Raw genomic sequence first — 23,278 nt, forward strand, 5'->3', positions numbered from 1 at the left:
GGCTTGACGGCTGGCAGTGCAGCCAGATTTTCCCTCCCTTTTGCGGCCCTTCCAACGCTCCTCTCGCCACTCACTGGGCCCCCCTGATGATGCCCAGGTTGTGGTGGAGTCCAGTGCTGGGTCCTCCCAGTCTGGCTCTGAAGAGAAGGGTCTGCTGCTGAGGGGGAGGGGGTGGCCCCTCCTCCATGGAAGCCGGGCCCTTCTTCTTCTGTGCAGGGTGGAAGGAGGTGGGTGACAGCGGTGAGCAAGCACCAGCAGCCCCCCTAGGTCTGCTATCACCCAAGAGGCCCAAGACGGTGCCCACAGTGTCAGAGGCCACCCAGATCAGTGGTGTTTGGTGGCATTGAGGTCCCTCAAGAGGCCCCAATCGCTGCTTTCTGTGTCCACTGCAGGGCACAGGTCAGTCGAGGCAAGGATGCTAAGCATCAGGGGACGACCTTCCTGTGGAAACACATGTGATGGCGTCATCCCAGATCTCCTTGACTCCGCTGGCAGCGCTAGTGCACCTCGTGTGCCTTCAACTAGCTCTGACAAGGGTGGTGCTCCAGCTTCCACAGAACAGGGCAGGGCACGCTGCCAGTCAAGTGGTGGACACAGTCATCGAGCAAGACGCGCCTTGGTCACGTGGACCCACGTCTGCTCACCCGCCTCACAGGGGAGATGATGGCCACTGACGACCAGCCTTTTCAGGTGGTTGAGAACTACGACTTCCAACAGATACTCCAGCTGCTAGCACCCAACTACACCATCCCCTCAAGGACCACATTCAGCTGGAACGTGGTCCCCTCCCTGTACAGGCAGTGCAGGGAGCTCATGTCAGCCATGCTGTGTGCAGCACCGGCTGGCACCAGTATGCATTTCACCACTGATCTGTGGAACAGTGTGAGTGGGAGGCACGCTGCTTTCCTGGCCCTGACTGCCCACTGGTGGGGTCTGGAGAGCAAGGGGACCTCCAGTGCTGCCTCTGGCTCCAGCGTGTCCCACATTGCATTTCGGCACAGGTGGGCTGTCCTGCACAAGGAGACCTTGGATGTAAAGCACACCAAGGAGGAGGTGGGCCGCCAAATTGAGGAGTGGATAGGCAGGTTGCCACACCTCTCCTGGGGCTTCATTGTGACAATGGTGCCAACGTAACAGCGGCAGAAGAGTCAGTGTTGGAGTGTGTGAACATCTGCTGCATGGCACACATGCTCCATCTGACTGTCAGGGATGCCCTCTGCCTCAAGGAGGCAAAAGTGTCCAGGGAACATGGGTACGCCATGGTAGGCACTCACCAAACCCCAAAGCAATCGGACACTTCTGTGATTTTAGATTTGTGGTGGCCCATCCCCTTCTCCCCTTTGGGAGGTGCCAGGGAACCCCAAAGCAGATCTGGGGGCACAGTGGGTTGTACCACAACTCCCCCCCAGTCAACCCCAAGCCGGTGGGGTTCATGGTTCTCCCCCCCCCCCGAATTTTTTCAGTTACTGTCTTTTTAACAAGTCTATCTCAATTAGAGCAGTTTCTCTGGTCTGTATATATGTGTGTATGGAGAGATCTTGATAGGGATTCATTGACAGAACCCATACAGCCACCAAGAATCCAGTTTGTGTTTGGACTTGTTGTGTATGAATTCTCTCAACGAATCCCTATGAAGATCTCCCATACACATATATACACAGATCAGAGAAGCTACTCTGATAGAGATAGAATTGTTAAAAGGACAGTAACTAAAAAAATTCCTGGCAGGGGGGAACCATGAACCCCACTGGCTTGGGGCTGCTTGGGGGGAGTTGTGGTACAACCCACCATACCCCCAGATGAATGTTGGGGTGCCAAAGGGGGAGCTGCCTCAAATCTCCATTATTCCCTATGGGAGAAATGCAAAAATTGGAAAAATCTTCAAAAATCCATTAAAAATCACAGAAGTGTTTGATTGCTTTGGGGTTTGGTGGGTGGCTGGCACCCCTAGGTGCCTACTACCCACCCTGGTTTTGTGCCCCTAGGTGCTCTACATAGGGAGTAATGGGCCAGTTCATGTCCCCATTACACTTTATGTGGAACCTTTTAGAACCAGTTCGAACTGGGATCGAATTCGAACCGAACCTGGGGTTCAAGCAAAACCAAAACCAAACCTTCCCACCCTGGTTCAAAGCATATTTGAATTCATACCAAACAGGCCAAGCCGGTTTTGTGCACATCTCTAGTCCAAGTATACTATGTCAACCAGATCACCTTTATCCACATGCCTGTTGACACTCTCAAATAACTCTAAAAGGTTAGTGAGGCAAGACTAACTACTCAAAACAGTGGTGCATCAACTGATAACCTCCAGTCTTGACTACTGCAGTGCATTCTATGTGGGGCTGCCTTTGTACGTAGTTCGGAAACTTCAGTTAGTTCAAAATTTGGCAGCTAGCCTGGTCTCTTGGGTAACCCGGAGAGGCCATATTATGCCTATCTTAAAACTGTTGCACTAGTTGCCAATATGTTTCCGGGCAAAATACAAAATGCTGGTTATTACCTTTAAAACCCTGAACGGCTTGGGTCTGGGCTACCTTAGAAAGCGCCTTCTTCTTCATGATCCCCATCACACGTTGAGGTCATCTGGAGAAGTCCATCTGCAGTTACCACCGGTACATCTGGTGGTGACTCAGAACCAGGCCTTCTCTGTAGCTGCGCCTGGTCTATGGAATGCACTCCCAGCAGGTAGCTGCAGTTTAGGCTCACTGTTGGCCTTTAAGAGAGCCCTAAAAACTTACTGGTTTGGCCTGGCCTCCCAAGGTTTTTAAAATTGTTTTTAAAGTATTTTAACTAGTTTTGAATTGTTTTAAAATTGTTTTTATAGTGTTTTAAGCAGCGTGTTTTAAATGGTGTTTGTTTTTATGTCTTTTAAAACTTGTTGTGCACCACCCAGAGCCTTTGGATGGGGCGGTCTATAAATGTAATAAATAAATGATGATGACACAGAAGAAGGCGCTCTCTAAGGTAGCCCGGACTCCAGCCCTTCAGGGCTTTAAAGGTAATAACCAGCACTTTGTATTTTGCCCAGAAACTATCGGCAGCCAGTGCAACTGTTCTAAGACAGGCATAATATGGTCTCTCTGGGTTACCCCAAACATTTAAAAAATGTTTAAGGGGCACTTTAAAAATGAAGACATATTATCTTCTTCTGGCAAAAATGTAACAAACCATAGTTTTTTTAGCAAAACGCTTCCCTTGACTAAAATGTTAGTCCCACCAAGGCCCAGACCTAGTGGTGTACACAGAACTATGCCTCCGCGGTCCGGCACTGGCAGGGTGGTTCTTTAAGGGCGGGGGCGTGCACTTACCCCTCCCCCTTCGCTTCCCCCCCACTGGTGCTCCTTTAAAAACACTTCTTGAGGTGGCAGCGTCCCTCCTTGCTGCCCCTGCCCCCATTTTCGGCCAGGAGTGGCCAGAAGTGCTGCACACGCATATTTGTGCATGTGGCGGAGAGATAAAGTAGCCAGCAGAAAACCCCAGTACCTTCTGGGAAGGGCTGTTTTGGCAGCAGGAGCAGGAGCCCCCACCCAGAGCAAGCCCTGTCAGTTGAGCCCCAGCAGAGGGTTAATGCTACAGCAGATTAAGCTGTGGGGCTGGCTGGGCTGTGATGGGGGGTGAGTGGAGAATGAAGGCTGGGAAACATTAATCCCAAAGGGGATTAGTGGCTGGCACATGAAATGACATGAGATTGGGGGAAAGAGCTTGAATATCTCAGGAGAGACCACGCAGCCTCCGGGCTTGTGGTAGTGAGCCTGGATTGCCCCTTGCTAAGCAGGGCCTGCCATGGTTTGCATTTGGATGGAGGACTACATGTGAGTGCTGTAAGATGCCCCGCTTAGGGGACGAGGCCGTAGCTCAGAGGTGGAGCATCTGCTTTGCGTGCAGAAGGTGCTAGGCTTACTCCCTGGCAGCATCTCCAGCAGGTAGGGCTGGGAGCAGGGGCGTAGCCACAGTTGAGCAAGAGGGGACAAATGTCCCTGGGGCTCTGAGGGAGGGGAGCTGCCAGCTGGGTGACAGTTTGCTCTTGTGCTTCTCCAAAGAAAAGGAGGAGGGGGTGCAGGGCTCCCTCTTAACCTCTTGTCCCATGGCCCACTCCAACCTTACTCGACTCCTGCCTGAAACCTTGGAGAGCTGCTGCCAGCCAGTGCAGACAATACTGAGCTAGCTGAACCTGTGGTCTGACTCGGGATCAGGCAGCTTCCTCTGTTCCTACCACCATGGGGGCAATCAACACCAAGGGAAACGCCCCAGAGTTGCCTTCACAAGTGACACTCACTGAGCATGCCTCCTCGCCCATCACATGTGTTTGGAATTCAAGAAGAGCCCTGCTGAGTGATGCTGCCCTCTGAGTGCTGCAGAACCCTTGCAGCAGCAGCAGCAGCAGCAAGAGTGGGCTCCCTTCCCCCAGGCCATTTGCATAATGGACGGACTTGGCTTTCTGCTGGCAGCAGCACTGAATCAGGACAGGCAGGGCATAGCTCCTTCCTCATGGTTTATTTACGATGCAAAATGCTTCTGGAGCTTTTTCTCGCTAAGTGGTGTCAGAGCTGATAGGACTGGAAGCATTTCTCATCAGACCACGCTTGCCCCTTTCTCCCACCAACCCCGCCCCCCCACACCTGCCCCCCATCTTCTGCCAGCATTGCCTCCCCCTCCCCCTCCCCCTCCTTGCAATCTCAGCCCTCTCCTCCTCCTCCTCCTCCTCCTCCTCCTCCTCCTCCTCCTCCTCCTCCTCCTCCGCACCCCACGCAGGACTGGGCTAAGGAGATCAACTGAAGTGGGCCGGGCAGGCGTTGGATCCTGAGTGCACGAGGACGGCAGAGGGGTGGAGCTCCGTGGCTATTTGGGTCTGGCCCGGTTTCCATTCCAAGCTGTGCCTGCCTGCCTGCCCGTTAGCTTGCCCGTGGAGAGAAGGCAATAAGAACCCTTCAAGAATAAGCACCAATATTTCTGCAGGAAAGACGCACACATGTCAAAGAAGAGGCGTCTGAAGTTGTCCAGTGAGGGACTTCAGTGAAAAGGCCTTGTTTCAGCTGGAAGCCGTAACCCCCCTCCCTCTCTTTCACCCCCAAGAGAGGTGAGCAAGTAAGAGCAAGAAGGAGGAGCTCGCCGGAGGCTTTGCTTCAAGTCCCAGAAGAGGAGGGAAGGTGGGCGGGCGGCTGCTTGCTTGCTTGCTAGCTAGCAAGTAGCAGAGCGACCCAGAGGTAGGGCCAGTCCCCCCCGTCCCCCACTTCCGCCCCCATTCTCTAGATCTCTGGATCTGCTGGTGGCGTTTTTTAAAAGGAAAGGGAAAGACAAGAGCCCCCAGCAGATGCTGGAGAGACCCAGGGCCTCCCGAGGTTGGCCGGGCTGCTGAGTGAGGAGGAAAGAGCTGGCCGGCTGCAGGAAGGCTCCTCCCTGCTCTCGACTCTCTCTGCTTGCAGACCGAGAGCTCCCATTGGGCAGCACACGGCTCTCCAGAGAGGCTGCTCAGCCTGCCCAGGAGGACCCTGGGAAAGCAGATGACGGGGCCGCCCTGGATGGCTGGCTATTGGTCAGAAGAGCAGCCTGCAAGCGACTCTGATTGGCTAAGGGCTGGGCTAGCCCCTGCCCACCCTGAGGGAACTGAAAGGCAAGAAGGGCACGTCCGGATGGGTGCTGAGGCAATTTGGGCGGTGACTGCGGAGGGCAATGGCTTCATTTGGGGGCAACTCCCAAGAGGGAGGAAATGGCTCTACAGAGGGAGTTAGGAAAAAGGCCAAGCGCCAGTGCCACCTCCTGGCAAGCAGCAGAAATGCACGAGCAACATTCAAGCAAGAGAGACAGACACAGAGAGAGGAAGAGATGGTATGTCTGGTGAGAGGGGGGGGGACTGGCAAGGGGGGGGGCTGGCAAGGAGGGGGGCAATGCCCCCTCTGCACTCAAGTTTGTAGTACACCGCTCTGGGCTCCTTGGAGGAAGAGCGGGATATAAATGTAATAATAATAATATTATTAATAATAATAATAATAGAATTGAGGAGTCACCTCTGACTGTGGGTTCCCATCCCCTTGGCTGCTGTAAGCTATTCTGAGCATATGCAGGAAGAGCGGGACAGTAATCATTTAAATAAATAACTGAAATACTTGGCCAAAATGATCTCTCAAGTGCTCTGGCTTCTGCACAGCAGGAGCTGCCTTAGACAGAGAAGGAGCCCAGCAGAGGAGACCCAGCACTGGCTGGCACAGACCCCAGGGAAGGGGTGGTGGCAGGCAAGGACAAGGCAGTGGAGTGGAATCAGCAGCAGATCAAGGAGACAGCTCTGGCGCACAGAGAGGCATGCGCAGGCTGCCTTCCGTGCTCTTGCTGCTGGTTGTTGGTCAGCCCCGCCTCCCCTGCTCCAGGCAAAGGTGCACCTAGGTAATTTTGGAGCCTGGACATAAAGGCCTTTGGAGCCCCCCCCCCCCCCCGCTGCAAGTTAAGCTTCATTTTTTAACACATAGGTTCTTGAGGGCACAAACCACACCACCCAGGACAGACAAAAGACCATGGTGGGGGGGGGATGTGGAGGCCCTGGACTTTGGCCCGAAGTCCAGGGGTATGAGCATCTCTGCCTCCAGGACTGGAATACAAGTCACTAAAGCCCCCTTCAAAAGCTGGCCTGGATTACGCAATGGATTAGCCCAAAACTCCACAGCTGGCAGAAGCCTTCCCATGCTTGAAGCCTGGAGAGTTACCTCTTCAAAATGAGGAAAGCTTTAAGCAGAGGTGTGTGTGTTGGGGGGATGCTCCTCACCTGTGTGCCTGGCGCAGTCAGGTTGAGCGTGGTGGGACGATGCTTCTGGGTCTCCTCAGCCATGGGTGAGGGGATGGGGGATAGGGAGGGGGAGGGCAGCTTCTCCTCCAACCCATTCCCTTCCTCTTCTTCTTCTTCTTCCTCCTCCTCCTCTTCTTCATTGTCATCAATCATCTCAAACTCCTGGAAATCATCCTGGAAAGTACAGATGGGGTGGGACTGTTCACATCTCTCCAGCACCAGGCAGTCCTAGAAGGGAACACAGAGAAGTTGGCTGTTGGGACTCACCACCACCACCCTTTCCACAGTTTATTTTATGTAATTGCTTGAAGGCACTTCTACCCTGCTTTTGAATGTAGAATTGCAAATTTTTACAATTCAGTAAAACACAAATTAAAACAATGAAGCAATAAGAAGATCAAAACAAAAAACAATATAACATATCATCAATTAACACTCACTTTGATCACTGTTTTAATCGGCTGTTTAGCCTCTGTCTGAATAGCCAGAGAGCACCACTCCAATCTCTCTGGGAAAGGAATTCTATAACTGTGGTGGTGCCACTGCTGAGAAGGCCATGTGCTGAAACTTTCCAAATACAGTCCTTTCCTGATGCTTGGCTTCCCTCTGACAGAGTCCACAGGGCTTACATGGAGCACATATGCAGCTGCCTTCTACGGAGTCAAGGCATTGGTCCCTCTTGTCTCTGATGTGAGGGAGTGGATGTGCTGTGTTACCTGCTGTGGGAATCTCAGGGTTCAGACGTAGCTCAAGAGCACCACCCAGAGTGTTTGGGACTTTGAACGTAAGAACAGCCCTGCTGGATCAACCCCAAGGAGGCCCTTCTAGTCCAGCATCCTGCTTCACACAGTGGCCCACCAGATGCCTCGAGGAAGCCCACAGGCAAGAGCTGAGGGCACGCCCTCTCTCCTGCTGCTGTTGCTCCCCTACAACTGGGATCAGGGGTGCACCTAGGTAATTTTGGAGCCTGGACCTAAAGGCCTTTGGAGCCCACCACCAGCACCACCCGCCCGCTGCAAGTTAAGCATCCTCCTCCTACACACACACACCCCTGAGACACGCAGTATTTTTAACACGTGGATTCTTGAGGGCACAAGCAGCAACTGGACTCACAAGAATGTAAGAAGATAAAACAGGCCTATATATGCAAATATGCACTAGCAGAAACATTTCAACACGCAACTCAATATATTCCCATCCCACACATTTCTTTCCCCACTCCCCGCTCTGTCTCTAAAGCACCTGGTATGGGTTATAATCACACTCGGATGCCCAGCACAGTGCTGGCTAGCAGCAACCACACCACCCAGGACAGATTTGGGGGGCCCCAGGGGTTGTGGAGGCCCTGGAGTTTGGCCCCAAAGTCCAGGGGTCAGAGCGCCACTGTCTGGGATTCAGAGGCATCTTGGAACTTGGACTACACACTGAGCACTCTGAAGAAGAACACATCCTACCTTTTGTCAGTTAGTGTATTCAGCCATCAAGGTACAGCCTTAATCCTGTTTTTTACATTTGGTAAATCAGTCCAGATCCACCTTCAGCCATGCAAGTCAAAAGTCATTTAGGAAGAGGAAGCTTGGAGGGGGGGAATCCTAAATTCTAATTGGCCAGAGGTTTGGATTGCATCAGAAATCTGCAGAGACCTCTCATTGGACCTAAAAGTTACCAATCTCTGGAAGAGCAGGGAAGTTTTCCCCACCCTTGTGCCTAGATATATGGGAGTATTAGCCTTAGAAAAATGTCACCACTTCCCTTCTCCAGCTGGTGGCAAAGGACCCGGAAACTCTGTAGAGATGGCTCTCTATCGGCAAGGGCTTGCTTTATCTGCTGAACTAAGGTAAAGCTCAGGATTAGCTAACCAGCTAGCTACTGTTTTTGCATTTCCTTTAGTAATTTCTGCCTGAATTTTCTTTGCTCCCCTTTCCCATTTCTTATTCACATGCAACTCTTATTTTTCTTTAAGACATGGCTTTGGTTTGGTCTTGAAAGATTCTAGAGAGTGTTACTTGCAAAACTCTCCCAGGCGTCCATGCACGGGCACTGATGCTCCTTTCTGCGATCTAACTTTAGAATGAACTCCTTGTCCAGAGCTGGGTGCTGCAGATGCCAGCTGTGCTAAGCCAGGAAGTCTTATGCCACCTAGTTCTAGGATTTTGTTGACGCTTGTTCAGGTCTGGTCAGTGACTCCTGGTCATCTTTCAGGTGGTGGCAGCCTACTTTGAAAGAATGGCATGCTCCCAATATGGAATCAACACAATCTCTCTACTGCGGGTGTAGCCTAGGAAAATGAAAATAACTCCCCAGTCCGTCACACTTTCACATTTATTGATTGATTGAATTTTAATACTGCCTAACCCAGATGGCTCTCAGTGGTTCACATGAATAAGAACAAATAAGAACAAAATAAATAACCCATTAAAACAATTAAAAATTAAAACAATTTATAATTGTTCAAAAATCACTGAAAGCCAGGCTAGAAGAATGTATCTTAAGGGCTCTTTAAAGACTGCTAAAGAGATTAAGCCTTGGCTATCTGTATGCTGCTTGCCTCCACCTATGCTCTATTTGTATATCTATTGTATATTTTGAAGGATGTGTTTGTGTGTTGGAATATTTGTTTGTGCAAAATAAAGACACACTTCCTGATGATCTAAAGATACCAAATTTTGCATCCTTCAAGCGGAGGTGCACCTAGGTAATTTTGGAGCCTGGACCTCAGGGCCTTTGGAGGCCCCCCACCCCCCGCCGCAAATTAAGCATCGTCATGCTCGGCTGGGCAACCATGCCACCTGGGACAGACTAAAAAGGATTTGGGGGACCCCAGGGGCTGTGGAGACCCTGGACTTTGGCCCCGAAGTCCAGGGGTAAGAGCACCTCTGCCTTCAAGTGGTGAAGGCTCCCTGGCCATCACAGGAACATAGGAAGCTGCCATATACTGAGTCAGACCATAGGTCCATCTTGCTCAGTATTGTCTACACAGACTGGCAGCGGCTTCTCCAAGCCTGCAAGCAGGAATCTCTCTCTGCCCTATCTTGGAGAAGCCAGGGAGGGATATGAAAACTTCTGCTCTTCCCAGAACAGCTCCATCCCCCGGTGGGAATATCTTACAGTGCTCACACTTCTAGTCTCCCATTCAGGGTGGACCCTGCATCACTAAGGGGACAAGTCCTGCTTGCTGCCACAAGACCAGCTCTCCTCTCACAGCACCCCTAAGGTAGCATTCCCAGAAAAGCTCCCTGTTCCACACACAGGGTCAGTGAGACAAGCAGCAAGGGCACATCTAGGTGATTTTCACACCTGGACCAGCCCTTCCATGAAGGGCTCTCCCTGCTGCAAGCCCCCCCCCCTGCCCGAGGCACCCTCCTCCCTCCCACATGACCCACAAAACCTGGGTGGGTTCCTGTGGCGAACCTACAGGGTTTTTGTTGTTTGTTTTTTTTAAAAAACAAATCAAAGCCGCCGCAGGGCCAAGGGTGGCTGCCGGTTAGCGTGAGTGTGTGAGAGCTGAGCAGTCAACCTCCACTTGAACAAAGATGGAACAGCTTTTAAAATGAATCCAGAGGATGGCTGGCAGGAAATGGGAGGTATCTGGTTCGCCAAGCAAAATCCCCTAAGGTGCAAGGGTGCAAATTTTTCAGATAAATCAGAAGGGGACAGAGTATAACCAGGAGTAGAGTAGACAGTAACATTGACAGCTGGTCAAAAAGGCCAGGTGACAGTAAGGGAGAAAGCACACGCCAATGCCAGGTAAGGGACTCAGTATTTAGGTGCTTATATGCCAATGCCAGAAGCCTCCGAGCTAAGATGGGTGAGCTGGAGTGCTTGGCTGCTAACACAGAAATAGATATAGTGGGCATAACAGAAACATGGTGGAACAGTGAGAACCGGTGGGACACTGTTATCCCTGGACATAAACTCTATAGAAAGGACAGGGAGGGGCGCCTTGCAGGAGGGGTAGCACTGTATGCTAAAGAAGGGATAGAATCTAACAAGCTAGAAAACCTAGGTGGACCAGGGTCCTCCACAGAAACTCTGTGGGTGACAATACAAGGCGTGGAAGGGAACGTGCTACTGGGGATGTGCTATCGCCCTCCGGATCAAAACACTGAGAGTGACCTGGAGTTGCAGAAAGGAATCAGGGGGGCGTCAAAGAGAGACAGAGCAGTAATAATGGGTGACTTCAATTCCCCACACATAGACTGGGTAAATTCACAGTCAGGTCATGACAGAGAGGCAGGGCATCACTAGAGGAGAGGGGTCCTGTGTCCGCCCCCCTCCCTCGGAGTGAGGGAGTTAATGAAGAAAATAGGAGGGGTGGTGCTGGAGGCCCCTCAGGAGCTGGGCGGGGGGACGGTTCTTTGAACCCATCCGCTCAATCCACTGCAAAGAGGCCACATTTCTAGACATGCTGGATGACTGTGCCCTAGAACAGTTAGTCATGGAACCCCCCCAGAGAGAAGGTGACTGTGGAGAAACAAGGCCTAGAACTCCAGGGTTTCTGGAAATAAGCCCTTGTATTGTTTTTAATATTCCCTAACCTCTTCTTGTAAATAAGCCCTGATAAATGAATCGTATTATACTATATTCCTAAATAATTGTATTATTCCTATATTCCTTGTCGTAAATAGGATTTCTGGGCTTGCAAATCCCTATGCATGGAGAAGGTACAGGGACAAAAGTTCATTCTTATTTTTTTGTAGTTTTACATTTAGTTTAGCAGTTTGGCAGTTGTTTTTTGGGGTGGGGGAAGAGATTTTAAACAATGGAGGGAATTTTTGTTTGTTGTGATTGTTTGGGCTGAGAAACTATTGGGGCAAAAATGTAGATAGAGAGAGTTTGAGAGTCAGTATGCTGGAGAGAGACAGAGCTGGGGGTTGCTGCAGCAAGTCAGAGTGAGTTCAGGAGAGCAGAGAGTGAGTCCAGAGGAGTCCAAGAGAGTGAACAGTCAGCAAGAAGAGAAGTTGTGAGAGAAACCGAGCTGAAATCCCAGGAAGAAAAGTAAGAGCCCGGCTGGATTGAGTCCCAGACCTGGGCTGTAACCAGGACGAGAGACTGCCCAGCCAGCCAGAAGCTGAAGCAAGGAAGTGCAGAGGACTCTGAACAGGGACCAGCATAGAGCCAGAGAGTGACTGAGGTTTTCCAGCTTTTTATTTTCCCCTGACCTTCTCTGTAAGTAGCCATTTTGAGTTTGTATTTTTTGCTGTGAAAGAAATGTTTCAATTGAACCAGTTCTCCCCTGCCCTAAAAGCAAACTTTCTGGTTATATAAAAGATAGAGACTGGTTCATGTGTCTCCACCCCACGCCTATAAAGCCTTTCCACACTACTAGAGTTTGGGGTTTTGGTTATTTTTGAAGAGCTGTTGCAGTGGCCATACTGCACCCCCCCACACACACACACACCACCACCACACACAAAAAGTCTACTTGGTGGCAGCAGAAAAAGATTAGGTGGGAAAGAAAGCTGCTCCTTCACAGCGACCTTGGACTTGATGCTGGGTAGTGCCCAGGACCTGGTGCAAGATGAGAGATGTCAGTGTCGTGGAACCTTTATGGAACAGTGGCCATAGTGTGGTCTAATTCAGCATACATGTGAGGAGAGAATTGCCAAGGAAGTCTAAAACAGGTACTTTGAGTTCAGAAGAGGAAACTTCTCTAAAATGAGGAATTTGATAAAAAGAAAATTGAAGGGGTAAATCAGGAGAGTCACCTTGCACCAGAATGCATGGTGTTTATTTAAAAGCACAATACTAGAAGCCCAGTTAGACTGTATACCAAAAAGAAAGAAAGGCACCAAGTCCAGGAGGATGCCAGCGATACTAACACAAGTAAAGTCAAGGAAGCTACAAAGGGGAAGAAGACTTCCGTCAGAAATTGGAAGGCCGGCTCAAAAGAAGAGAACAGAAAGGAACATAAACTCTGGCAAAAGAAATGCAAGGAGACAATAAGGAAGACGAAAAGAGAGTTTGAGAAACATTTAGCTAAAAGCATCAAGGGGAATAACAAAAAAATTATTTAAATACATCAGAAGCAGGAAACTAGCCCAGGAGGCGGTTGGACCTTTAGATGTGAGACAGTGAAAAGGATTATTAAGGAGGATATGGAGATTGCAGAGAAGACAGCTGTGCTGTCTTCATGGCAGAGCATACTGAGCATATACCTGTTCCTGAACCGGGCGTCTCTGGGACAGAGGCTAAAGAACTGAATCAGATGGAGCTGACGAGATATGACATTCTAAACTGTCGAAATAATAAATATTAATAAATCACAGGGCCAGAGGGCATCCACTCAAGAATCATTAAAGAACTAAAATGTGAAATTGCCAAACTCCTGTCAAAAATATATAACTTATGTCTACAATTAGGTTCTGCATCAGAGGACTGGAAAGTAACTAATATAACACCAATTTTCAAAAGGGGATCCAGGGGGGAGCCATGAAATCACAGTCCGGTTAGCTTAATGTCCATTCCAGGCAAATTGATGGAAAGCATCCTCAAGGATAAAATTGTTAAGCACATAGAAGAACAGGCCCTGCTGAAGAAGAACCAGCATGGCTTCTGCAAAGGTAAATCTTGCCTCACCACCCTTTTGACATAATATACCTGGACTTTCAAAAAGCTTTCAATCTCATCAAAGACTCTTGAAAAACTTAGCAGCCATGGGATAACAGGACAGGTTCATGTGGGGATTGGTAACTGGTTGAAGGACAGGAAACAGAGGGTAGGGATAAATGGAGAGTTTTCACAATAGAGGGAAATAAGAAGTTGGGTCCCCCAGGGATCTGTACTGGGACCGGTGCTCATAAGTGATCTAGACACTGAGGTAAACAGTGAGGTGGCCAAATTTGCAGATGACACTAAACTCTTTCGGGTAATGAAATCCAAAACAGTTTGTGAGGAGCTCCAAAAGGATCTCTCCAAACTGGGGAAGTGGGCGATAAAATGGCAAATGCAGTTCAGTTTTAGCAAGTGTAAAGTGATGCACATTGTGACAAAAAACCCCAACTTCACATACACGCTGATGGGATCTGAGCTGTCAGTGACTGACCAGGAGCAGCATGTTAACCACTGAATCCTACCATTTTCAGAGAGGTGAACAGGGCCCAGCTAGGGATGGATGCTTAACCAATAGCAGCTGGTCCTAATGAGTGAGGAGGCACCCAAGGAGGTGCAGCTGCCTCTGCTTCCCGGCAGCAACTGGGGTTGCTTGCTCCTCTCTCTCCCGCCCTGCCCAAGAGCGGCACTGCCTGCAGGCTGGCCATTTGTCAGGTAGAACTGCATGGTTAACTGTGCAGCTCTACCAGATGAATGGCCAGCCTGCAGGCAGTGCCGCTCTTGGGCAGGGCGGGAGAGAGAGGAGCAAGTGGCCTGAGCTGCTGCCAAGAAGCAGAGGCAGCTGTGCCTCCTTTGCCCCCACCCCCACCCCACCCCGGCTCGTTAGGACAAGTCAACATAGTGAGTTGACCAATGAAGCACTGCAGGCCGAGAAGCCAGTTCATCCGGGGCAGCTTCTCCCCAGGCTTTCCAAGCTGTTTTCTCCCTGTGCAGACGGGCTTCTGGCTGGGCTTTTGTCATGCTCCTGTACATTTCAGAAGCACACCTGCCGAATGCACACACTTGGCTTGCCATTGTAGGTGTGAACTGGTCTCACAAGTCTGCTCACACATGCTGAACTTTGAGCATTTTAGTATTTGGGGAGAAGGTGGTTGTGAGACAGTGAAAATAAAATAAAATATATGCATTTAAGACAGCTACGTGTTGCTTTAAAAAACAGAACCAAACCATGCTTGCTCCAGTGATAAGGAAGGGTATGTTACGAAGTGAACATTTCCAAAAGTCTTTGCAGAAGGACTTTGTTGCAGTGCCTGCAGGAAAATGGCTCAGCCAGACAGCTTTGCTCACGTGGAGAAAGTATGCATGACCCTTCTCTGCTTGACTTGAGAGAGCAGGTGGGTCCCTTGGCTTCCACTAGAGAACTATGCCTTGTGGCCCTCTGGCTCCTGTTCAGCTTAGACAAGTGCTGGCGGGGTGGGGGGAGGAGGTGGACCCTGCCTTCATTCTGCCCAGTCCACATTTCTGTCTCTCTGTGGTGGGTCCTACGGCCCCATCGCCAAGCCTGGCAGTCATCTCTGCTCTCGGCTCCACAATGTCCTACTCGTGGAAGCGGGGGGGGGGAGCGCTGGCAGAGAGCTCATCCTTGACTCAGCAGGGAGCAAGTGCTGACTCAGCAACATTCCTCAGGTGATGGTCACCCGCCCAGTCAGCTGAAGGAGGACAAATGGCCCCAGCAGAATTCCAAATAGGAAGTCAACTGGCAAGCACAACGGAGAGAAGCTTCTTTCATCAGCATGGCTGGCTTCCTAACTCCTCAGTACCACCAGAGTGCCCCCGCCCCCATCTCAGCTTCATTAACACCTCCACACAACCTCCAAAGTGCCCTTTTAACTGGCTCTACTTGGTTTCCCTGCACCTTCAAAAGCGACCTCATAGAAATTTAGCCAGTGGACATCTCCCCATCCACTGGTGGGGCGGGGCGTGGGCTTCAGCTGCTCTATGTCTGAACATCCAGAGGCTCTTAAAGCCCCAGGATTTTGCAGAACCAGGAGGGGAAAGTGGCAACCAGCAAAGGCTGGGGAGTGGGGGGGGGGAGTTTGGTGACAGATATCTGCAGGGTGTGTCATAAGAAACTGAGGTCACTTTTTATTTTATTTTAGCCAGGGTAGTCTAGTGGAGAGAGTGAGTTTCCCTTGAACCTGAAAGAGCAAGAGTCAAGCTCTACATCTGCCAGGACCCGTTTTGTGCCTGTGGGCAAAGTACGCCCCAGTCCAGGGGTCCGTTTCCCATCTGTAGTGACCAGCTCCTTTCTCGGGGCTGTTTAGTATTTCACAAAGTTAACGCTTCACTACATCACCTCCCTAGTATTTTGTCTGCTATTTTCCTATAGCACCATCACTGCTGACTGTGGGAGAGGGGGAGCATATTGGGGCAAGTAGCCGCGACTGGCCGGAGGAGGAGAACCCGTTACAATCGTGGAGGGGCATAAAGGCAAAGACAGCCAGACAGCCACGGCAGGGTGAGGATTAAGGAGAGGGACACACAGCCGCGGCCTCTGGCCCCCGCTGGCCCCGACCAGCACTTCCCCAGGGGCCCTGCGCCTCTACCTGGCTGCCCCCACTTCTCAGCCAGCCCCCCCCCCCGAGCTGGGGTCTTTGCAGGCAAGAGGACCCCAGCCACAGGTCCGAGGCCAACCTCCCCAACCCCCCTCAGCCCCTCCAGCCTCTCACCTTCTCATAGTGGTCCGAGTCGTAGTTAAGGCCGATGCCGCAGTCGTCGGTGATTTCAGACAAATCCTCGTCATCAAACTCCTCAAGGCTGATGTCCTGAGGGGGCCTAGAGCAAGGAGAATGGAAGGGGGGGTGAGAGTTGTGGGCACGAGACAGAGCGAGCACCCCTTTGCCTGCCCAGCACAAGCATCGATTCCCAACAGAAAATATGGGCAGGGCGGGGGGGGGGCAGGCTCATGCCACTTCCATAGCCTAGTGAAGGGCACGCCAGTGGAGTGAGCCTCTGGCTCTCCCACCACCCTTGCACAGGGGTGCTGGCATGCCTGTTGACCTTCTGGCCCTTCACACATGCCCAGGAACCCTCGGAACCCTCAACAGTCCCAGCAGGGCAGGAATGAATCTGTATGGAGAACTCCTGTTTCCCCGCCTTGACATCAGACTTGGGTGAATCGAGGATAAGAGGAGCAGTTTGGCACATGCATTTTCTCCTGCCCGGGAGCTGCAGTGTTCAGAGAAGCTCCGTTTGCCAAGGATTCTCCCCTTCAAGCAGCCATTAAAGTCATGGGAGCACCACCTTGGGATACGATTTTGCAGTGCCACAGGTGGTGGGCTCCCCAGGACTGCTCCAAATACGGAACGCAGGCCAAGGCCCTGGTCCAGCAGCAGAAGGGTTCAGGGGGGCATCGTTGCCATGGAAACCACCAGCCTGCCACAAGCAAGAAATCCCAGGCTAATCTGCACATGTCCCACTGATGGGAAGCCCCGGAAGGCAGCAAAGGAACCCTCCCCCCCCACCCCCACAGCTGCTATGACTGCAACGCATTTTCAAAAGCAGAGCAAATGATACACTTCTGCCCACCCCCCCGCGATGCTACCCGAATGCATCCCACCAACGCCACAGGCCTGTGACACCGGCTATCATTTTGCAAGGAGACTCTCTCTAGGAAACATCCCTCAGTGGGGGGGCACCTGCTGGGCATGCAGAAGGCCCCTGGCTGAGCCCCTGGCAGCGTCTCCAGGGAAACCTTAAGGGATCTCAGGGAGCAGGTGAAGGGAGAGATGCTGGGAAGCTGCCACCAGTCAAGGTAGACAGCACAGCAGGCAGGACGGGCCGAGGATCGGACTCAGTGCCCAGCAGCTGCCTCCCTTCCCTGGCTGTAGCCGGTCCTAACAAGCCAGGGCCCTCCCCCAAAGGAGGCACAGCCGCCTCTGCTTCCCAGAAGCTCAAGGAGCTCCTCCCTCTCCCACCCTGCCCCGCCCTGCCTGCAGGCTGGCCATTCGTCAGGGAGAGCTGTGCAACCCAGAGAGAGGAGCAACCTGAGCGGCTGCCAGGAAACAGAGGAAGCTGCATCTCCTTGGCGGGGGGCATGTTAGGATGAGCACCTACTGGTCACGTCATCGCTTAGAAGGTAATGGCACGCACACGCACGCACACACACACACGCACCCCACACACCTACCTCTGTCCAGCTAGCCAACATCTCTTCCCACCAACCCTCTGCTGCCTTCCATGGAGGGACCTGGGGAGAAATGTCGGTCTCTCAGGGAGTCAACCATCACAAGTGCCTACTTACACACATACACACACAACACAACACAACTCACTGAGGTGGGATAAGCAGCCAGGATGGCTTAACCGTGCCATTCCTTTTGCAGGAGAGACAGCTGCACACCTGCTCTCTGTGTTTTCCAGGATGCAGCATATACAATGGTTCCTTGAGGGTTCTTTGCATAGCCACATGAACAGACATGAATGGGCAGGTCACGGGTGCAAGAGAGGCAGGGCCTGTCCCCAGAGGCCTCATGTCCCTCAAAATCACCTCCCAAAGCCCACCCTTGGCCCTCCCGGAGGCCAAGAGCATGGTGCATTATAGGGATCCTCTTGGGACTGGCCAGGAGGCTACTTGCATTTAGGTGCTGCGCAGAACTGCACGGCACCAACCCATGAGCAGTTAGCCCAGGTCAAGGGTGCCCTTGCCCCCCAAATGGGGTTAATCGGCGGGCTCCCTAAGCGGGTTTGCTGCTGCCCCACCAGGAGCCGTGTGGCTCCTGGTGGTCCACACGCACCGGCAAAGCCGGGCTGGGCTTCCTTCGCCTGGCTTTGCCTGAGCATGTGACTAGCCCCAGAGACTTCCTTAGAGTCTTGTAAACCAACTGGAGTGTATGTCTGCACAGACAGAAGAGCAGGATATGAGTTTCAATACGATGCAGGCTAGTTGATCCAGGAATCAAGCCAAGGGTTGGGGAGACACAGTGCACCTCGAGACGAAGAGGCCGCCATGCAGTCAAGCGGAGACAGCTGCAAAGCCACACACAACAGCTGAGGTGCCCTTTGCAAGCTTCTGCCTGGACGCAGAGGATTCAGTCCAGATGATGCAATGTGCCAGGCCTGGAAACAGCTGCGCTTGCTCCAGAAGCACAGGCACTCTCACTGAACCGGCTTCACGCGCCAGACCCACTTTCCTGACTTAGCAGCTTTCCCATCTCCACAACACCCTGGGGGGAAAGCAGGTGGAGGGAGAGAAGGAAATCTCACATTTGGTTCTTGTCCAGTGGAGGTTTGGGGCTGGGCTGAGGTGTCATCAATATGCTGATGCTACTACACAGTTCTATCTCTCTTTCCCTACATGTGATCCGAGAAGGGCCGTGGAGACCCTGAATCAGGCAGTTTGGGGGCTGGACGAGGGTGAACAAGCAGAAGCTTATTTCAAACCAGACTGATGTCCCATTAGTTTCACTGGTGTGGTTGGTGGTCTTAGTCGTTCCTTGGACGGAATTGCACTCCTAGAGTTAGACTCGACCTCTGGACTTTTCTTTCTAGTCCCTTTCCATTTCTAAGTAGTGTGATCTGCGCAGCAATAAATAAGTGCATTTGTTTGCCTGCAATACCATGTGAATCAGAGTGTATTTCTTCTGGAAGCCAGGGACTCTTGCTTTCGTTGCACCCAGGCTAGACCACAGCAAAGCCCTCTGTGTGCGGCTTACCTTGTTCTCTTTTTAAAATAACCATGAAGCTCATCAGTGAGAGAAGCTTCTGGCGGGTCTGCAGGGAGAGCGGGCTTAGCCCACTCTCCCCACAGATGATCATGTCTGCAGCCCTGGGCAGCCGGATTGGCCGCCCACACAACTACCAGCTCTGTCATGGAGCCGGTGGGGGCTGCAGGGATCAGGGGCTGCACAGCCCCCGGAAGTTCCAGGATGCCCCACGTGAGCGTGGGGGGCATTTTGAAGAGACCCCAAGGCCGGGAGGCTAGCTGCAGCCTCCTGGTCGGGGGTCTATTCGTGTGGTGCCATGCACCGCCGTGGCACACGAGCAAAAAAATGAGGTTAACAGAGCGTTCGCTCCATTAACCTCATTTAAGGGGAGGGAGAACCAGGCGGGCTAGCTGCTTTGGAACCACTGGGCTCAGCTGCGAGCCCGGTGGTTCCCACGATCAGTAGAAAACAGGCTAGGCTCCCTTAGCCTGCTACTGGTTGTAGGAATAGCTTTCATGTATATTATTTTTGAAGTCGGCTTGAGGTAAACTAGAAGACCTCCAGGGTCTCTACTATGACCCTGTAGTGATCAGCCTCCCCTCCCCCTAAAGAGTTAACCAGAAGTGTACCCTGACTTGACTGACAGGCTGGTGAACTCCAGGGCTCAGCCAATCAGCACACCAGGTGGGTGGGACCTAGAGAGCTGTTGCCAGGAAGAAGGGAGTTCTATGTTAGAGGAAACTAGGCTGGAAATGCTGAGAAGGATATGTAGCCATTGAGGTTGACTGCAGGATAATAACTCTGCAGGTCCTTGAAAGACCAGAGGGCAGGAAGTTTGAATTCTCCTCAAGAGTTTGGTGAGTTCAAGGAAAGGAAGCCTGGGCTTTGGCTTCAGGAAGTTTAATTTAGGGGAAAGTTTGTTTAATCAGACTTTGCATCAGAAGTTATATTTCTTTGGTGTGTGTGCTTTTGCATATTCCCAGTATTATTCTATTATTGTTTACCTGCAACATAATTAAAATAAGAAACACTAGCCTATGCCCACCCTACCTAGGTCGTTGCAAAAGACTGTACACATTTAAGCGTGTATTAAAACAACCTATTTTCGTAATCCAACTAAGTATACTTAACTGTATTTAAAGCTGAGAAAGCCTCTGACGGAAGCAGTCTGTAGTACTTAAATAAAACTTTTTTTAAGTTCTTTTCTTTTTACAAGCCACTCTGAGTTGAGTTTTAACTCAAGAAAAAAGTGGGGGTGAAGGGGGGATTCCTCTGGTGCAAACACATCCTCAAATGGTCAGAAACTATCAGTTTTCTCACCACGTGTAGGCTTGCACGTGGAAGATTTTTGTACTTATCCAATAGCAAAATAAAGAGAGTTTTCCCTGAGATTCCACCCCAAGCCCAGGGAGGTTCAAGCTCTGTCGATAAAAGGGGTGGTGGTGCAGCATTTTGAACCTACCAATAATACAAGATAGTTTTAGGAGAAGCCTAGCCAGGCAGCTCAACAGGGATGATTCAGCATTTCTTTCCCTCATGTGAGCTGCTCTGAGACAAAGGCTTTAAACTGCTACAGACCCTAACATTCTTATTCTGCAAAGCTTTTTTCATTTTGGTTGTTTTATCAGCTAAATTATGGTTTTGACTTTTTACCCTGCCACCTTTAGTTTAGTGTTTTCTCATAACTTATGATATCTCTTTTATTTTTGTCCTGTTATTTATTGCTAGCCACCTTAAGCTGTATTAGCAGGAAGAGTGGATTTTTAAAAGTCCTTGTAATAAAATAAATAAATAAATAAATAAATGGCAAGGCACCTGCAGCAGCATCCAGCAAGTGCCCTCCCCTCTCCCATCTTTAGGCCAGCCTTGACCATTTTTCTTTGGGTCTAGGAGCCAGCCTAAAAACTTAGGAGCCAGACAATGAGCACTCGACAAACCCCCGGACTTAGTGACTAGCATTATGGGGGGAAGGTCAATAGGCTTCTCTTTATCCCCTTGACAAGCAACATCCTTAGAACAGATACAGGGCTTCCTGTGGAAAGAAAGATGTTATTAAATATCCTAGTCTAGGCACCTCAATTAAATTCCTGGGTGCCATGGCTCCCTGGCACCTGGGATTTGTCAAACTCTCTCTTAAGAGATGTACAACTAGTCTGGGGTGGGGAGGTGGGAGAGAAGACCAGTTTAGCCTGGGGGGCACTCTGTTTGTAGTGGCCACCTAGTGAGCAGGTTCCCGAAGGCTGTTAGGGGGCAGTACTGTCCAACCCCATGGCTGCTGAACTGTGAACCCGCAGGGTTCCATCCTCTTCCCCCTTATTATGTAACACCCATGTGAAACTGCTGGAAGGGGTGATCAGGAGCTCTCAGCTGGGCTGTCAGCAAAATGTGGACGACAACCACACCCACCCCTCTTTTCCAAGAGATGCAGTAGAAGTGCTGAACCTGGGCCCAAAGGCAGCAATGAACTGGATGTGGGCAAACAAGCTCCCATTCAACTGGGACAAGACGGAGCTGTTTTCATTACTATCATTAACAATATTCATACTGCCTTTTAGCAGTATGGATTTATGTGGTTTATGGAGGAAAAGGTCCACGACTGGGGCCCTCGTTTCAGAAGGGCTTGCCATCTGGAAGTCAGCATGAGGGCGGCTGCCTGGGCTGGAGTGGAGACCCCGCTCTGGAAGAAGCAGCAGCAGCAGCAGCACACCCTTGAATCAAGAGGACTGTCTGAGGGTGCTCTTGGATCCAGCCCTCCTCTCCTTGATGCGCAGGCAACGGCCATGGCCCTGCCTGGCCTCAGGGTGTGTGCCAAGGGCACCATTCCCTGGAAGCCACAGATCTGGCTACAGTCGCCTTTGCCTCAGTTACCTCTACACTGGACCACTCAGCTGACATGCTTACAGGGGATGCCCTTGAAAAATGTTTGGAAACTTCATTCAGTGGTGGCTTGACTGTTAGCAAGGGTCCGATAGAGAGAAAGCAGGTGAGTCGCCCTTTGTTGCCCCATCTCCAATGGCCACCTTCTCCCATGTGAACCGGCCTGAGCTTTAAGATCACCACCTGCCTCTTTGCTGTAGGTCCTGCCTCCTGGCCAGTGGCTAAGAAAGACAGGGCCTTTCTGTGGTGGCTCCTCAACTGTGGAATGGCCTCCCCTCAGAGACTTGCCAGGCTCCCTCACTGACTACTTTGAAAAGCCTTCTATTTTGATGGGCATTCCCTGGCTGATGGATGTCTGATTACTCTACTGTGGGGGGAGGGGTTGTTTTTATACTGAAGATGTTTTTCTGTTCTTTTCAATAGTGTATTTTAACTATAGGTGAACACACCACCATCTTACTGGGTCCACTTTTTGCACACTGCTTTGAGCTTTAGACAGATACAGTGGAATGCATGCAGAAGAAAATATTCTCTCAGGCAGGCCTTTGGAGGAGCCCACCAAGGCTCTCCACCCCCCACCCCTCCATTCTGGAACAGCTTCTCCCCAGCATGGAGCCCTCCCTCCCTCTGAAGCCAGGTTCTGAAAGAAACCCCAGACTAGTTCTGTCCCTTTGACTTTAAGGCAACACAGTGGGGCTATTCTCATGATCGGGGAAAGCCTAGCCCGACTTTTTCCGATCGGAAGAACCACCGGGCTCGGCTGCGAGCCTGGTGGTTCTCGAGTGGGTAACCCACTTTGGTAGCCCTTCTCTTAGCCCGGGTTTGCGGAGCGAGCACTCTGCAAACCCAGGCTATCTGGTCTTGAGTAGTTGCGGTGTGGCTCCGTGCCATGGCTACTCATGAGGAGACCCCCAGAGGGGAGGCAAAAAGCCGCCTCCCAGCTCCGGGGGTCTTGCCAGCATGCCCTGCACGCTCTCGCAGGGCATGCTGGCGCTTGCGGGGGCCAATCGGTCCCCGCTTCCCCCAGCCTCCACTGGAGCCAGCAATCGTATGGGCGGCCAATCCGGCTGCCCAGGGCTACTGCCCTGATTGACTGTGGGGAGAGCAGGCTCAGCCCCCTCTCCCCGCAGTATCATCAAAAGCGGATCTCACTGATCGTGAGACCCGCCTCAGTGTCTTGAGCTAAGGAAGTCACATAACCAGGGCTTGCTGCTCTCTAAGGTGATTTAGGCACCACCCAGTGGCTTACATTAGTCAAGTGGGCTTGTCCCTATGCAAGAAGAAATAGACACAAAACAGGCATTAAAAAAAACAGCAATCAGGATGTTGTGAAGTCAAATCCCATTCAGTTTCCTCCCTCACCCAA

General features: G+C 51.4%; 1 protein-coding gene across 2 annotated transcripts in view; it reads right to left on the bottom strand.

The window, feature by feature from the left end:
• The window catches only part of MAPK8IP2 (mitogen-activated protein kinase 8 interacting protein 2), a 59,773-nt gene that overhangs the window by 24,383 nt on the left and 12,112 nt on the right, over positions 1-23,278 (bottom strand). The window contains exons 2-4 of one of the 2 annotated variants that reach the window (XM_053257126.1): positions 17,520-17,579; positions 16,060-16,165; positions 6,758-7,006 (exon numbers count right to left, since the gene is read on the bottom strand). In XM_053257126.1, coding sequence (XP_053113101.1) covers positions 6,758-7,006; positions 16,060-16,165; positions 17,520-17,579 — 415 coding nt within the window. The remainder of the gene's footprint in view (positions 1-6,757; positions 7,007-16,059; positions 16,166-17,519; positions 17,580-23,278) is intronic. The other variant, XM_053257127.1, reaches the window with a different exon arrangement.

Source organism: Hemicordylus capensis, chromosome 5 (genome assembly GCF_027244095.1).
Source record: "Hemicordylus capensis ecotype Gifberg chromosome 5, rHemCap1.1.pri, whole genome shotgun sequence".
In the NCBI taxonomy this organism is placed as follows: Eukaryota; Metazoa; Chordata; class Lepidosauria; order Squamata; family Cordylidae; genus Hemicordylus; species Hemicordylus capensis.